This window comes from Bos mutus, chromosome 11, assembly GCF_027580195.1.
Source record: "Bos mutus isolate GX-2022 chromosome 11, NWIPB_WYAK_1.1, whole genome shotgun sequence".
NCBI classification, from domain to species: Eukaryota; Metazoa; Chordata; class Mammalia; order Artiodactyla; family Bovidae; genus Bos; species Bos mutus.
In genome coordinates this window covers 100,555,919-100,570,182 of record NC_091627.1, presented here as the reverse complement: position 1 = coordinate 100,570,182, position 14,264 = coordinate 100,555,919, and the positions used below count along the sequence as shown (strand labels likewise).

The 14,264-nt window shown below is 45.8% G+C and overlaps 1 protein-coding gene across 3 annotated transcripts in view; it reads left to right on the top strand.

The window, feature by feature from the left end:
* The window catches only part of NPAS2 (neuronal PAS domain protein 2), a 199,085-nt gene that overhangs the window by 111,801 nt on the left and 73,020 nt on the right, over positions 1 to 14,264 (top strand). For all 3 annotated transcript variants that reach the window (XM_070379952.1, XM_070379950.1, XM_070379949.1), the window contains exons 4-5: positions 4,129 to 4,220; positions 11,526 to 11,615. In XM_070379952.1, the coding sequence (XP_070236053.1) occupies positions 4,129 to 4,220; positions 11,526 to 11,615 (182 nt within the window). The remainder of the gene's footprint in view (positions 1 to 4,128; positions 4,221 to 11,525; positions 11,616 to 14,264) is intronic.

The following is a 14,264-nucleotide window of genomic DNA, read 5'->3' as shown; positions in this document are numbered from 1 at the left end:
ATTCAGTTCAGTCAGTCCAGTTGCTCAGTCGTATCCAACTCTTTGCAACCCAATGGACTGCAGCACACCAGGCTTCCCTGTCCATCACCAACTCTTAGAGCTTACTCAAACTCATGTCCATCACATAGGTGATGCCATCCAATCTTCTCATCCTCTGTCGTCCCCATTCTCCTTTTTATTTTTTAAATTCATTTCCTCTTCTCCATTTGCCTTCAGTCTTTCCCACCACCAGGGTCTTTTCAAATGAATCAGTTCTTTGCATCAAGTGGCCAAAGTATTGGAGTTTCAGCTTCAGCATCAGATCTTCCAGTGAATATTCAGAACTGATTTCCTTTAGGATTGACTGGTTTCATCTCCTTGCAGTCCAAGGGACTCTCAAGAGTCTTCTCCAGCACCACAGTTCAAAAGCATCAATTCTTCGGTGCTCAGCTTTCTTTATGTTCCAACTCTCACATCCATACATGACCACTGGAAAAACCATAGCTTTGACTAGACAGACCTTTGTTGGCAAAGTAATGTCTCTGCTTTTTAATATGCTGTCTAGGTTGATCATAGCTTTTCTTCCAAGCAGCAAGAATCTTTTAATTTCATGGCTGCAGTCACCATCTGCAGTGATTTTTGAGCCCAAAAAAATAAAGCCTGCCACTGTTTCCCCATCTATTCACCATGAAGTGATGGGACCAGATGACATGATCTTAGTTTTCTGAATATTGAGTTTTAAGCCAACTTTTTCACTCTCCTCTTTCACTTTCATCAAGAGGCTCTTTAGTTCTTCTTCACTTTCTTCCATAAGGGTGATGTCATCTGCATATCTGAGGTTATTGATATTTCTCCTGGCAATCCTGATTCCAGCTTGTGCTTCATCCAGCCTGGCATTTCTCATGATGTACTCTGTATATAAGTTAAATAAGCAGGGTGACACTATACAGCCTTGATGTCCTCCTTTCCCTATTTGGAACCAGTCTGTTGTTCCATGTCCAGTTTTAACTGTTGCTTCTTGACCTGCATACAGATTTCTCAGAAAGTAGGTCAGGTGATCTGGTATTCCCACCTCTTTAAGGATTTTCTGCAATTTATTGTGATCCACACAGTCAAAGGCTTTGGCATAGTCAATAAAGCAGAAATACATGTTTTTCTGGAACTCTCTTGCTTTTTTGATGATTCATCGGATGTTGGCCAATTCATCTCTGGTTCCTCTGCCTTTTCTAAATCCGGCTTGAACATCTGGAAGTTCATAGTTCACATACTGCTGAAGCCTGGCTTGGATAATTTTGAGCATTACTTTACTAGCGTGTGAGATGAGTTCAATTGTGGGGTAGTTTGAGCATTCTTTGGTATTGCCTTTCTTTGGGATTGGAGTGAAAACTGACCTTTTCCAGTCCTGTGGCCACTGCTGAGTTTTCAAATTTGCTGGCATATTGAGTGCAGCACTTTCACAGCATCATCTTCTAGGATCTTAAATAGCTCAACTGGAATTCCATCCTCTCCACTAGCTTTGTTCACGGTGATGCTTCCTAGGGCCCACTTGACTTCACATTCCAGGATGTCTGGCTCTAAGTGAATGATGACACCATCATGATTATCTGGGTCATGAAGATCTTTTTTGTATAGTTCTTCTGTGTATTCTTGCCACCTCTTCTTAATATCTTCTACTTCTATTAGATCCATACCATTTTTGTCCTTTATTGTGCTCATCTTTGCATGAAATGGTCTCTTGGTATCTTTAATTTTCTTGAAGAGATCTCTAGTCTTTCCCATTCTATTGTGAAAGTGGTCTCCCCTTCCTATTCCTCAGCCATCTCTGAGAAAAATCAGAGATTTGATTATGACACTGAATTGTTTGGATTTCCCTGGCAGTCCAGTGGTTAAGACTGCTTTCTAATGCAGGAGGTGCAGGTTTAATCCCTGGTCAGGGAGCTAGAATCCCTGGGAACTACTGAAGTGTTCATCGGCAGATGAATGAATAAAGAATACGTGCACATATACACAACAGGCGATTACTCAGCCACAAGAAAGAATGAAATCATGCCATTTGCAGCAATATGGGGGCTTCCCAGGTGGTGCTAGTGGTAAAGAACCCGCCTGCCGATGCAGGAGATGTAGGAGATGTGCGTTCGAGCCCTGGGTTGGGAAGATCCCGTGGAGGAGGGCATGCAACCCACTCTAGTATTCTTGCCTGGAGGATCCCATAGACAGAGGAGCCTGGCGGGCTACAGTCCATAAGGCTGCAAAGAGTTGGACAGTATTGAAGCGAGTTAGCACACAGTGATATGGATGGACTTGGAGGTCATTATACTAAGTGAAATAATTCAGATGGAGAAAGACAAATACTGTATGATATCACTTATATAGAGAGTCTAAAAAAATACAACAAACTGGTGAATATAACAAGAAAGAAGCTGGCTCACAGATAAAGAGAACAAACTGGTGGTTGTGCTATACAATGTGTGGAATATAGCCAAGATTTTAAAATAATTGTAAGTGGAAAGTCACTTTTAAAAACTGTATAAAAGTTGTGGACTTCCCTGTAATCCAGTGGTGAAGACGTTAGCTTCCAATGCAGTGGGTGTGGGGTCCATCCCTGGTCGGGGAGCTAAGATCCTACACGCCTTGTAGTCAAAAAACCAAAACATAAACAGAAGTAATATCGTAACAAATTCTGTAAAGACTTTAAAAATGGTCCACATAAAAAAAATTATTTTTAATTATATAAAATTAAAAAACAAAGCAAGAGCATTGCAGGTTAGTCAGTGAACAACAACAAAAAAAAAAAAGGTGAAATGCCCTGAAATTTTGCAGTTCTTCTAGGAAAGAAACTTGATTGATGTTTTCCCAAACTTGACAAAAATGCTAAGAATTTACACAAAATTACCAAGCTGTGAAGCACAAAGAAATTCTTCTAAATCATGAATAGGAAAAAAAACAATTTCTATCAACTATTATAAAGAAAAAAAAACACAAAAGGACAGGAAAATGAGAGTGTTTACAGAGTCTTGTGTCGACCAGTGACTTAGATTTACAAATACGAATAACATCTTGTGAAAAACGTAGTTACTTGAAAGGGGCAAAGTACAGATTAACCCCAGAAGGTTTTAGGAAAAGTAAATTCTGGCCTTCAAAGCAACTGAGCAGCAGGTATTTGTATAACGAATTATACTTCAGTAATTGGAAGTGCTGAGACATACATTGCAATCTGCACAAACGCAGTAGGTTAGGAACTTCGTGCCTTAAGATGTTTCTGGGAAGATTTGGGAGAGTGGCATTGAAATATGTAAAATATCATGTAGGAAACGAGTTGCCAGTCCAGGTTCGATGCACGATGCTGGATGCTTGGGGCTGGTGCACTGGGACGGCCCAGAGGGATGGTATGGGGAGGGAGGAGGGAGGAGGGTTCGGGATGGGGAACACATGTATACCCGTGGCGGATTCATTTTGATATTTGGCAAAACTAATACAATTATGTAAAGTTTAAAAATAAAATAAAAAATAAAAAAAAAAAAAAAAGAAGAAGAAGAAAAGACAGTAACAATAAAAAAATTAAAAAAAAAAAAGATGTTTCTGGAATTTTTAAAATCCCAGCTCACTGAAGTATTTTGTTTCGCCTAGACCATGAAGAAGCAGCTTAAGGACATGCCCCTCTACCCCTGTCCTTGTTCCTGTTGCCTTGGTAACTGGAGTAGGTTGCCCTTTCCTTCTCTAGGGCATCTTTCTCCATTCAGGGATGGAACCCCCGTCTCCCGCACGGCAGGTGGATTCTTTACAGACTGAGCCACCAGGAAAGCTCAGGTGGCAACTACCTGACTTCGGCTGCTGCTGATGGGCTTTGTCACGTAGAAATTCAAGGGCAAGGTACCATGTGCTAATCGCAGGCACTATCCCCAGTGCAGAGGGTGGGGTGCTGTCTCCCCAGAGACCTCATTAAAGGTCAAAAGGAGAAAACATCAAGGGTCTGTTATCTCCACTGTACCCCATCCTTGGAGATCAGAGTGGCATATGTCCTTATATCAGCTTCTTTTATTAAACTACACATTTATACGAAATTGCATAGAAATAACACGTGTGTCATTTCTTAATTCCAGTTTCTAGGTGTCTTTCCGTCTAAAAGCTTGTTTGTGCTTTTTTTTTTAGAAGTCTCAGCGCAAACTGAAATCTGTGACATTCAGCCGGACTGGAAGCCTTCATTCCTCAGTAATGAAGAATTCACCCAGCTGATGTTGGAGGTGAGATGCATGTTTCAATTAGCTTGATGGGTTGTGGATTAAAATGTAGCTGCTTGTTCCAGATAAGACCCTGTGCCCGAAGTAAACAACTGTTCTTGACCCTGAAAGGAAGGCTGGGAACAGACAGACTCTTGAAAAAAATCTGCCTGCTGTGGTGTGTGTTTTGGCTACTGAGTTGGGCAGGAAAAGCCAGAATCCCCAAACTCAATGTGAATGTGTCCTGTTGCCATGGTGACTGCAGGGCAGACCCACTCCAGCCTCCCAACCAGAGGACGCCTAACAGGGGAACCGGGCAGGGAAGGAGCAGCAGTAGGGAGAGCGAGGGTATTTATGTAGAATATATATATGCATATGCCTGTGTGCTATTGTGTCCGACCCTTTGTGACCCCCATGGACTGTAGCCCACCAGGCTCCTCTGTCCATAGACTTCTCCAGGCAAGAATACTGGAGTGGGTAGCCATTCTCTTTTCCAGGAGGTCTTCCCGACCCAGGGATCGAACCCTGGTCTCCCTCATTGCAGGCAGATTCTTTGCCCTCAGAGCCACCAGGGAAGCCCAATGCAACAATTATATATTCTTGGTAGGACACATTTTGAAAGCAAAAGTCTTCTTTTAAAATTATGTTTTTAACTTGAAGTCCTGTTTCATCAATATGGTGTATGGTATCAACCATACATGGCCATGCCCCAGCACCCCAGAGTGTACTCTCTCTGTGTGGAGAAATGCACATTTCTTTCTCTGAAAGGTTATTGCTTGTGCCCATCTGCTGGGCTGAATTGGAGGAAGTCTGGCTGATCTGAGTGCCTGGCCTGCCTCATGTGTCTCTAGGGGTGAGACTTCTCAGGACAGATGAGGATGTGCTGTGTGCTAAGTCATTTCAGTCATGTCCAACTCTTTGCAACCCCATGGACTGTAGCCCTTCAGGCTTCTCTGTCCATGAGGATTCTCCAGGCAAGAATACTGGAGTGGGTTGCCCTGCCCTCCTCTAGGGAATCTTCTGACCCAGGGATCAAACCCGTGTATCTTGTGTTTCCTGCACTGGCAGGCGAGTTCTTTACCATTGAGCCACTGGGGAAGCCCAGACGAGGATCAGTTCAGTTCAGTTCAGTCACTCAGTCGTGTCCGACTCTCTGCAACCCCATGAATCACAGCATGCCAGGCCTCCCTGTCCATCACCAACTCCCGGAGTTCACTTAAACTCATGTCCATCCAGTCAGTGATGCCATCCAGCCATCTCATCCTCTGTCGTCCCCTTCTCCTCCTGCCCCCAATCCCTCCCAGCATCAGAGTCTTTTCCAATGAGTCAACTCTTCGCATGAGGTGGCCAAAGTACTAGAGTTTCAGCTTTAGCATCATTCCTTCCAAAGAAATCCCAGGGCTGATCTCCTTCAGAATGGACTGGTAGGGTCTCCTTGCAGTCCAAGGGACTCTCAAGAGTCTTCTCCAACATCACAGTTCAAAAGCATCAATTCTTCGGCGCTCAGCCTTCTTCACAGTCCAACTCTCACATCCATACATGACCACTGGAAAAACCATAGCCTTGACTAGATGGACCTTTGTTGGCAAAGTAATGTCTCTGCTTTTCTATATGCTATCCTTATCCAGACGAGGATAAATCACTGCAAAAACATCCAGCTGGTTCTGACTTCTAAACTAGGGATAAGACCTGGAGTGTTCAGATACCATGGTGGACATAGAGAAAGCCCCAGAGGTGGTGTGTCTGAGCCCTTGAAGCAGAAGAAGAAAGCTGGGGTGGATGGATTCAGTCAAAAGAAGTTAGATGCTGGCTGTGTCACTGGTTCCTGGCAGGGTATTAGAAGGTGACTCTTTGAGCTCCAGCTTTCTAGATCTCATCTTCTGTGCCTATATAAGACTGATATAAACTTTAATTTACATAGATTAACTGCAGAAAACAGAAAGTTACTCGAGTAAGAAAATGCCAGAATGAAGCTGTCCAAATATTATGAAATATAAGTGCATTAATGAACATTTTCATGAGATGAAAGATACTTAAATCTGCATGTGAACTATATTTAAAGAAAATACAGAACTTTCTCCAGAAGCAATGCATTTTAAGTATGTTAAATTTAGAGCAGCTTGTGATATACAAGGTTGAATTAATGTATCATTATGCTATTTCACAGAAATCGTTTTATCTCCTAATTCTTAGGGAAAAGTAATTAAAACATATAACCCTATAGCACATAACACTCTTGGAAACCTGTGGCACATTCTACCCTCCCTGCCCCCAAGGGAATTTCAAGGTATCAAAGGTGTTTGAGGAAACAAGATTTTTAAAAGGTTAAAAATGTAGTTTCTTATAGTAGTCTCATGGTGGCCTGTATTTCAATGGAGTCAGTTGTAACTTCTTCTTTTGCATTTCTGATTTTATTGCCTTGGTCCCTCTCCCTTTTTCACTTGATGAATCTGGCTAAAGGTTTATAGGTTTTGTTTATCTGTGCAAAGAACGGGCTTTTAGTTTCATTGATCTTTTCTGTTGTTTCCTTATTCTCTATCTTGTTTATTTCTGCTCTGGTCTTTATGATTGCTTTCCTTCTGTCAGCTTTGGGGGTATTTGTTCTGTCTCTAGTTGCTTTAGGTGTGAGGTGGTTGTTGTTCAGCCACTCAGTCGTGTCTGACTCTTTGTGACCCCATGAACTGCAGCACACTATGCTTCCCTGTCCTTCACCGTCTCCTGAAGTTTGCTTAAACTACTGTCCATTGAGATGTAAGGTTAGGTTGTTTATTTGAGATTTTTATTGTTTCTGGAGGTAAGCTCATATCTCTATGAATTTCCCTCTTCAAACTGCTTTTGCCGAGTCCCATAGGTTTTTAGATTGTTGTGTTTTCATTTTCATTTGTCTTTAGGTATTTTTTATTTCCTCTTTGATTTCTTCAATGATCCACTGGCTGTTTAGTAGCAGATTTTTTAGTTTCCCTGTATTTGTGTTTTTTTGCAGGGTTGTGTGTGTGTGTGTGTGTGTGTGTGTGTGTGTGTGTATCTAGTTGATTTCTGATCTCATGGCGTTGTGGTCAGAAAAGATGTTTGACAGGATTTCAGTTTTCTTAAGTTTGCCGAGGTTCACTCTGTAGCCCAGCATGTGGTCAGTCCTGGAGAATGTTCCAAGTGGCCTTGGAACAAAATTGTACTCTGCTGCTTTTGGATGGAGTACTCTGTAATCACCAATTCTGTCCACCTAGTCTAATGTGTTATTTAAGGCTCATACTTCCTTATCGATTTTCCATGTGGATGATCTGTCTGTTGATGTCAGTGAAGTGTTAAGTCCCCACTCTTACTGTGTTACTGCCCATTTCTCCTTTTCTGTTTGCTGACATTCGCCTTATATATTGAGGTGCTTCTGTATTGTGTGCATATATGTTTACCGTTGTGGTATCTTCTTGGACTGGTCCCTTGGTTATTATGTAGTGTCCTTCCTTTTCTCTTATAACAGTCTTTATTTTAAAGATGAAAATTGGGGCTGAACTGAGATTTAGAAGGCTGAAATTTCTAGAAAAAGAAGAGTTTAGATGTGTATGGATATGCATTATGCACTTTCCTCTGCTCCTAGTGTAGACTCTTTGAAGCCAGTCTAAAGGAACTCATGCTACATAAGTGAAGTGGACCCCAAATTAAGCCTGTACAGCAAGCAGGCGTTCTGGGTAAACTGCATCTTTGAGGCATCTGGGAGACCCTCCAACTAGAACTTTAGATTTGTCTCTGACTGTCTTAGGCTCCTCTTCCACCCTGTTGCTCCTCAGGAGTCACAGACCAGGTGATGGGTGACAGGAGCCTCCTGTGCCTTCCTTGTGATGGTCCCCATGGGATGATGCTCTCATTTTCCAGGATGCAGCTTCTCCATAGGATGCATCCCATCCCAGCTGCACATCCCCCTCCCTTATTCAGAGCCACTGCAGGGAGCATGAGGAATCCGGATGCCGTGTCTTCATAACTAGGAGTTTCCTTCTTTAAATGAAGATGAAATCCAGGACAGAGCCCGTCAGACCCCAGGGAATGGCACTGCTGGTGTCATCTGAGTGTGAATCCCCGCTTCCTTCTTCTTCTCCCAGAAAGGCCCCAAACCAGACTCCAGGAGAACTCATACCATTGTGGGACTTGAAAGAACGAAAGCGACTTGGTTGCAGCCAGCCAAGCTGGTCCCGTGAAAGCTGCCCGAGATGGTGGCCACAAGCGTTAGAACAAGTCAATTCAAAGGGAAGGACACTCTCGTTGACAGGCAGTTACGGAATATGCGATGTTTCTGAATTTTGTTCAGAAAAGCTACAGCCATCTTTTCTCTTAGCCCAGAGGTTGTCCCAGAGAAGACAAGAAGCATTCTGTCAGAACTAGGGATTGGCAGAGAGGGGTCGTCTCATTTCCATCTGGGGTGTGGCAGGTGTGAAACTTGGGCCGTTACGGAATCTCGGGTGTCCACTGAAGCTCCTTCCAGAGTCCCCATTTCAACAAGAGGGGCAGGCCGCTTTTTAATCATGTCCTGTTGAGTCACTCTCAAAGGCTGCCAGTGGGACTTCTGAAACCATCACAAGCCTTCTTAACGCAGTGACTCAGCGTAATCCTTGTGCGTTTGATGGAAAATGCCAATGGGCTGATGAGCGTTATCTTCCATCCATAAATACCTCCTGCTTTTTACCACCCACTTGCTTTATAAATTCAAGAGGGCATGGGCTCACTGTGCAAGAAGAGAATTTAGACTGCTTCTGCTTTTCCCAGTATTTCAATCTGCTGTTTCCAAAACGGTCCCGCTGACGTCATCCACAATGCCTCCACCTCTTAGAAAAATTCACCTCCAGGAGCGCTGCTAATATGATTTCTTTTAATTTAGAAAAAATACTTAAATGGAAAAGAAATAAAGGTCACCAGAATATTGCGGCTTCCCAGGTGGCTCAGCAGGTAAATAATCCTCCCGCTGATGCTGGAGTCGCAGGTGATGCAACTTCGATTCTGAGTCAGGAAGATCCTCTGGAGGAGGGCATGGCAACCCACTCCAGTATTCTTGCCTGGAGAATCCCATGGACAGAGGAGCCTGGCGGGCTACAGTCCATGGGGTCGCAAAAGAGTCAGACACAACTGAGCGACTGAACACAAAATCAGGATGTACTTTGGTGTTCACCATGACTGGTAAATCTGGCCCAAGATTTCTCCATCTCAGTGCAATTAGCGTTTTGGACCTGATCATTCCTTGTGGTAGGGACATGCTGTGTATTGTAGATGGGATATTTCAAAGCATCCTTGGCCTCTACCCACTAGAGGCCTACAGTGCCCACCCTAGAAGTGATGGCCAGAAAGGTCTCTAGACATTGCCAGATGTCCCCAGTGGGGCAGAGTTGCCCCCAGTTGAAAACCACAGATATAATCGAAGAGAATGGGGTCCACTTAAGAAATGTGCCTTAATAGATGTTTCAGTCTTAAATCCTGCAGTGTGTGCCGTGTGCTAAGAAGTCACTTCAGTCGTGTTTGACTCTGTGCAACTCTATGGACTGTAGGCCACCAGGCTTCTCTGTCCATGGTATTCTCCAGGAAAGAATACTGGAGTGAGTTGCCATTTCCTCCTCCAGGGGATTCTTCCCAACCCTGCAGAACCTAAGTGTTAAACAGTCAGCGACCCTAGTAGTCATTTTCCCAGTGAAAAGAACTCTCTCCCACATGGTGTGTGCTGATGGTGGTGCCTTTCTCTGCACACTTCTGGACTGCTTCTGGTTCCTGCTGCCAGGCACCCAGCTGCACCCTCCTACCCTGAAAGAATCCATGCTCTCTTGGCTGCACAGAAGATCAGTAACACCCTGGGAAGATCGAGCTGAGGGTATGCAAAATGTTTCCAGAACTTTCTAAACACATACTTCACTTTGGGAATTTTTTCCCCCCAAAGTAGAAGAATCCACACATTTGTGCTTGATGCTATTTCAACTGTACAGTCAGCGAGGCAGCAGTGATAGCTTATAGCGACCGCCTGCGTGAGCGTCTTATGTCCTCGAATATCTGTTTGTGGGGAGAAAGCTTTTGTTTTTCATCTCTTCCCTTTCCGTGGCAGGCCAGTATGGTGAGTTGCCTGGATGACCCCGTTCTCTGCTGGACAGAGTCTGAAATTTAGAAATCACCTTTCTGGGTGACATGTGAAAGCATTGTGAGCACCTGATTAGGAACCCGAAAACCAAACAGCCGGTGACTCTGAGAAAACGCAGAGGGCCTCTGTCTGCTCTCTCATGGGCTCCGAGGGCAGTGCATCTAACCCACAGCAGGCACTCAGTCAAAACTTCTAAACAAATGAATTTTCCAGACATGCTGAAATACAGTTGGCCTTCCGTGTCTGTGGGTTTCACACCCACGGTTGGCTGAATCCCAGAATGCAGGGCCCGTAGATACGGGGGCAACTCTGGGGGACTTGAGCATCTGTGGGACTTGGTGTCTGCAGGGGTCGTGGGACAAGCCCCCCATGGACACTGAGGGATGACTCTTCTCGTGGACCTAGTCAAGTAATCCAGCCTTTCCCCATCAGCCCTTCCTTTCCGCTTTGGTGGATTGATGTGAACGTTCTTTATAAAGGGTTCCTTCAGGTCGTCTTTCTATGGCAATGGACCAGCAGGCACACTTTCTGTTTTTAATGCCTCTGTGAGCTCCTGTGTGTGTGTGTGAGTAGCTCAGTCGTTCTGACTGTTTTTCAACTCCATGGACTGTGGCCCGCTTGGCTCCTCTGTCCATGGAATTCTCCAAGCAAGAATACTGGAGCGGATTGCGATTCTCTTCTCTAGGGGATCTTTCCCATCCAAGGATCGAACCCATGTCTCTTGTGTCTCCTGAGATAGCAGGCAGATTCTTTGCCACTGGCCCCACCATGGGAGAAGCCCATGAGCTCCTGTATCTTTTAGTAAATGTTTACCACTGACCTCAAAGTGGTGTAGGGGATGGAGAACAGGGATCGTGAGCTCTTCACTGACACCTTTTAATGGCAGTTGTGATATTTCTGATTCACCCCAAATGCACACTTAGCAGTAAATGTACTCAGGTAGTTTCCACGCTGAATGTATTTCATGATACCGTGGGTCCCATTTTCCACTCAGCCCTTTCATGCTTTGCAACCATTTCGCCTGGGTTAGACAAGTTCTATGTAAGAAATCGACTTGTGTGCAAGACCAAGAAAAAAAAAAAAAAAAAATGCTGTGAGGTTAGTCGCGGAAATATTCAAAGAGTTATGAAACGAAGTCGTTGTTGTAACCCAGGGTCCTTGGCTCCAGTGATCCCCTCTGCATAAAAGCATGACGGAAGAGCCTTCACCTATTGCGTTTTTCGCAGGCCTTGGATGGCTTCATCATTGCCGTGACGACGGATGGCAGCATCCTCTATGTTTCTGACAGCATCACGCCTCTCCTCGGGCACTTACCGGTGAGTTTCTGCCCAGATGGCCTTTGCCAGTATGTGTGATCCTCTTTCCCATTCGGGTCTCAGAGTTGGGGCGCTGCGGGTCTGCAGGGTCTGCGTGTGAGGAGGGTCGAGGAGTCCTGACCAGGCCAAGGCCTAGCCCCAGGTGCTTCCAGACAAAGGACAGGGGCAGGAGTGTGTCATCCTGGAATGCGTAAGACCTGAGACAGGGGCCACGGTGCGTCCCCACCCTCCACTGTCCCGGAAACCGCCCGGAAGCCACGCACCCACGACACAGTTGTCAGAGCTCAAAGCCTCTGTGGAGGCTGACGGACACCTGCAGAGGAAGACAGGGTCCCCCGGGAGCAGGTGTAGGCGTGTGCACCAGATGGCTGGAGGCGGGCCGGAGTTTGGGGATCCCTGGAGGTGTGACTGGGATGCAGTAGGTGTGACATTTGCTGGTGGCGAGGGTTCAGTGACAGGGATGACCGTGGGGTGGGGGAGTGAAATACTCTTCAAAGATGTTGGACCAGGAGGACCTTGGGGGCAAGGAGGATCTGGGCAGAAGGGCGAGCTCTGCAGCCCACAGAGCCGCTTGGGGCATGGAATGGGGTGGTGCCGTGGGTGTGCCTCCCTTTCCTCTCCCTCCTCTCTCTCCCCCTCCCTCCTTCACTCCCTCCCTCCTTCCCTCATACTCCCCTCCTCTCCTCCTGAGCCTCTCTGGCTCTCTGGTACCCGCATCAGGATGCTCTGACTCACAGAGCAGCACTCGACTGCTGCAGGGCCCCTGGAGGGAAGGTGTCTGGCCAGCCTTCCACCTCCTGCCACACCAGCATTTATCCCCACAGAGTCTGGCCTGGAAGCACGCTGTACCAGGAGCATCCTTTGTGACTACTGGGGATAAAATATCCTCTCTTCTGTCTCCTCCCAACAAGCCCCACCAAACCGCTCAGCCCCCATCACCCCCGCTTCCCACACACAGGCGGTTGTACGGCTAGGGCACTGATGGGGAGGGTAGCAGCCTGCCCTAGGTTCCTGGTCATGGGAAATCATGGGCTGAGCTGATACTGGAGGACCATGGTGGCCGCTTCTTAGCCATGCCTACCTGGGAGCGCCATGGCCTTGCTCTGTGGGTAGCTCGCCCCCCTGGGTGCTTAGCCCAGCTTTGCTTACAGCCAGGACCTCACATTGTTCTGGGTCATGCTTTTACTCAGAGGCCACTCCCCCCCTGCTGATGACACTGGGTGAAGACCAAAGCCACTGTCCATGATTTTCCTTTGCAGATCACTGCATGTGGTGGCCCAGCATTTTTCACTTTGCAAGGCAGATGCCTTTGCATTACTCCACATCCGTCTGACATTGTGGTTCAGCCCACGTCCAGGGTGTGTGAGGCCAGGGGTTGTCTCCCGAGAGCCCTTGGAAGAGGCTGGTTCTCACTCAGCCCTCAGGAGTCAGGAATGTATTTTCATCTTGGTTTTGGGGCCAGGCTGGAGTAGTGATGTGTGTGTGTGTGTGTGTGTGTGTGTGTGCGTGTGCGTGTATGCGCGTGCATGCTCAGTCATGTCTGATTCTTTGCAACCCTTTGAACTGTAGCCCACCAGGCTTCTCTGTCCGTGGGATTCTCCAGGCGAGAATATTGGAGTGGGTTGCCATTCCCTTCCCTAGGGGATCTTCTCGAACCCACGTTTCCTTATTGCAGGTGGATTCTTTACTGTCTGAGCCACCAGGGAAGGAGTGATGAGACCTGATGAAATCTGCATGGTTTCTTTTGGGCTGATCTGAGGAGATGGGGTGCTTCTTCAGAGGGAGTTGGGTTTTGTCTTGAGTGGACAGGATCGAGCAGCGAGAGGCACTGATGGAAAGTAAAGACACGTCGCCTCCAGAGTGGCCTGGGGTTGTGCCCAGAGCCATTTGGTGGGGTTTACACTGTTCTGCTTTCTGCTCTTGGTAATATCTGATGGCTGAGTTGCCATGTGTGCCAGAGGGGACTTAGTTGATTGGGAATTCTTCTGATTTGACATTATGGAGCAATTTAGAGTCATCCTTATGAATTATTTTCTTTTTTAAAAAAGGGTAGAGTTAATATTTTATTGTCACTTATCAGATGGCAGTTAGGCATATAATCTTCATACTTGATCTTTCCTTTATGTAAAAAAAAAAAATTTGCAAGTTTTAAACAGTCAATGGCTAGTCATGTCTTCAGAAAATATGATTAGATTAGATTAATTCATGAATAGTAGCTTCAAGTTTTCCCTTGTAACTCCAGAAAATTCACCCACCTTCTGTCCCTTTTTAAATAACTAGAAGGTTGGTGTGCATTTGGCTTCACACTGTGAAGCAGCATCCTGATGGCCATTCACATCTGCTTTGAGGAACAGCACATTGGAACACTTTTCAGAGAGAGAATGAGAGAAAGGCTTGATCATTTTGCAAGTCCCACTGTGGTGTTGGAAAAGACTCTTGAGAGTCCCTTGGACTGCAAGGATATCAAACCAGTCAATCCTAAAGAAAACCAATCCTGACTATTCATTGGAAGGACTGATGCTAAAGCTGAAGCTCCAATACTTGAGCCACCTGATGCAAAGAGCTGACTCATTGGAAAAGACCCTGATGCTGGGAAAGACTGAAGGCAGGAGGAGAAAGGGATGACAGAGGATGAGATGGCTGGATGGC